Here is a 456-nt window from a genome sequence, read left to right on the forward strand (position 1 = left end):
GAGAGTTTTGTGTGTTTATGGCCCAAATTAGCAGTTGGGTGCGCGGCCAACTCCAGCAGTTGGGGCATTTGGAGAACGGGATTCTACTCTTTCAGTATCGAGATTAAGTCCCTAAGGCCTCGCACCCCTGGACCCGTCCCTGCTCCCCTCTCCTCACCTGAGCTCCCGGCGCCCGCGGCGCCGCCCCCGGTCCCCGCGGGCGCTCCTGCTCCCGGCCCCCCGCCGTCGGCTGCGCACACAGAGCCAAAGACCTCATAGGCCGGTCGCGGCGGGATGATGCCATTGGCGGCGGCCAGCGCCAGGCCCTCGGCGGTGCCGTAGAGCAGCTGTAACTCGCGCGCCTCGTTCTCTTCCTGCGCCTGTTGCCTGCGCAGCGCCACCTGCGCCGCCATGACGCGCTGGCGCTCGGCGATGAGCGTGCACTTGGCGCACAGGCAGTCCTTCCAGCGGCAGTAG

At 67.3% G+C, this 456-nt stretch overlaps 1 protein-coding gene across 1 annotated transcript in view; it reads right to left on the reverse strand.

Moving 5' to 3' along the window:
• The window catches only part of DMRTA2 (DMRT-like family A2), a 6,825-nt gene that overhangs the window by 2,632 nt on the left and 3,737 nt on the right, over window positions 1–456 (reverse strand). Inside the window, exon 5 of the mRNA XM_010834457.1 lies at window positions 158–454. Coding sequence (XP_010832759.1) covers window positions 158–454 — 297 coding nt within the window. The remainder of the gene's footprint in view (window positions 1–157; window positions 455–456) is intronic.

The sequence above is a fragment of the Bison bison genome, unplaced genomic scaffold (genome assembly GCF_000754665.1).
Source record: "Bison bison bison isolate TAMUID 2011002044 unplaced genomic scaffold, Bison_UMD1.0 scf7180017864033, whole genome shotgun sequence".
NCBI lineage: Eukaryota > Metazoa > Chordata > Mammalia > Artiodactyla > Bovidae > Bison > Bison bison.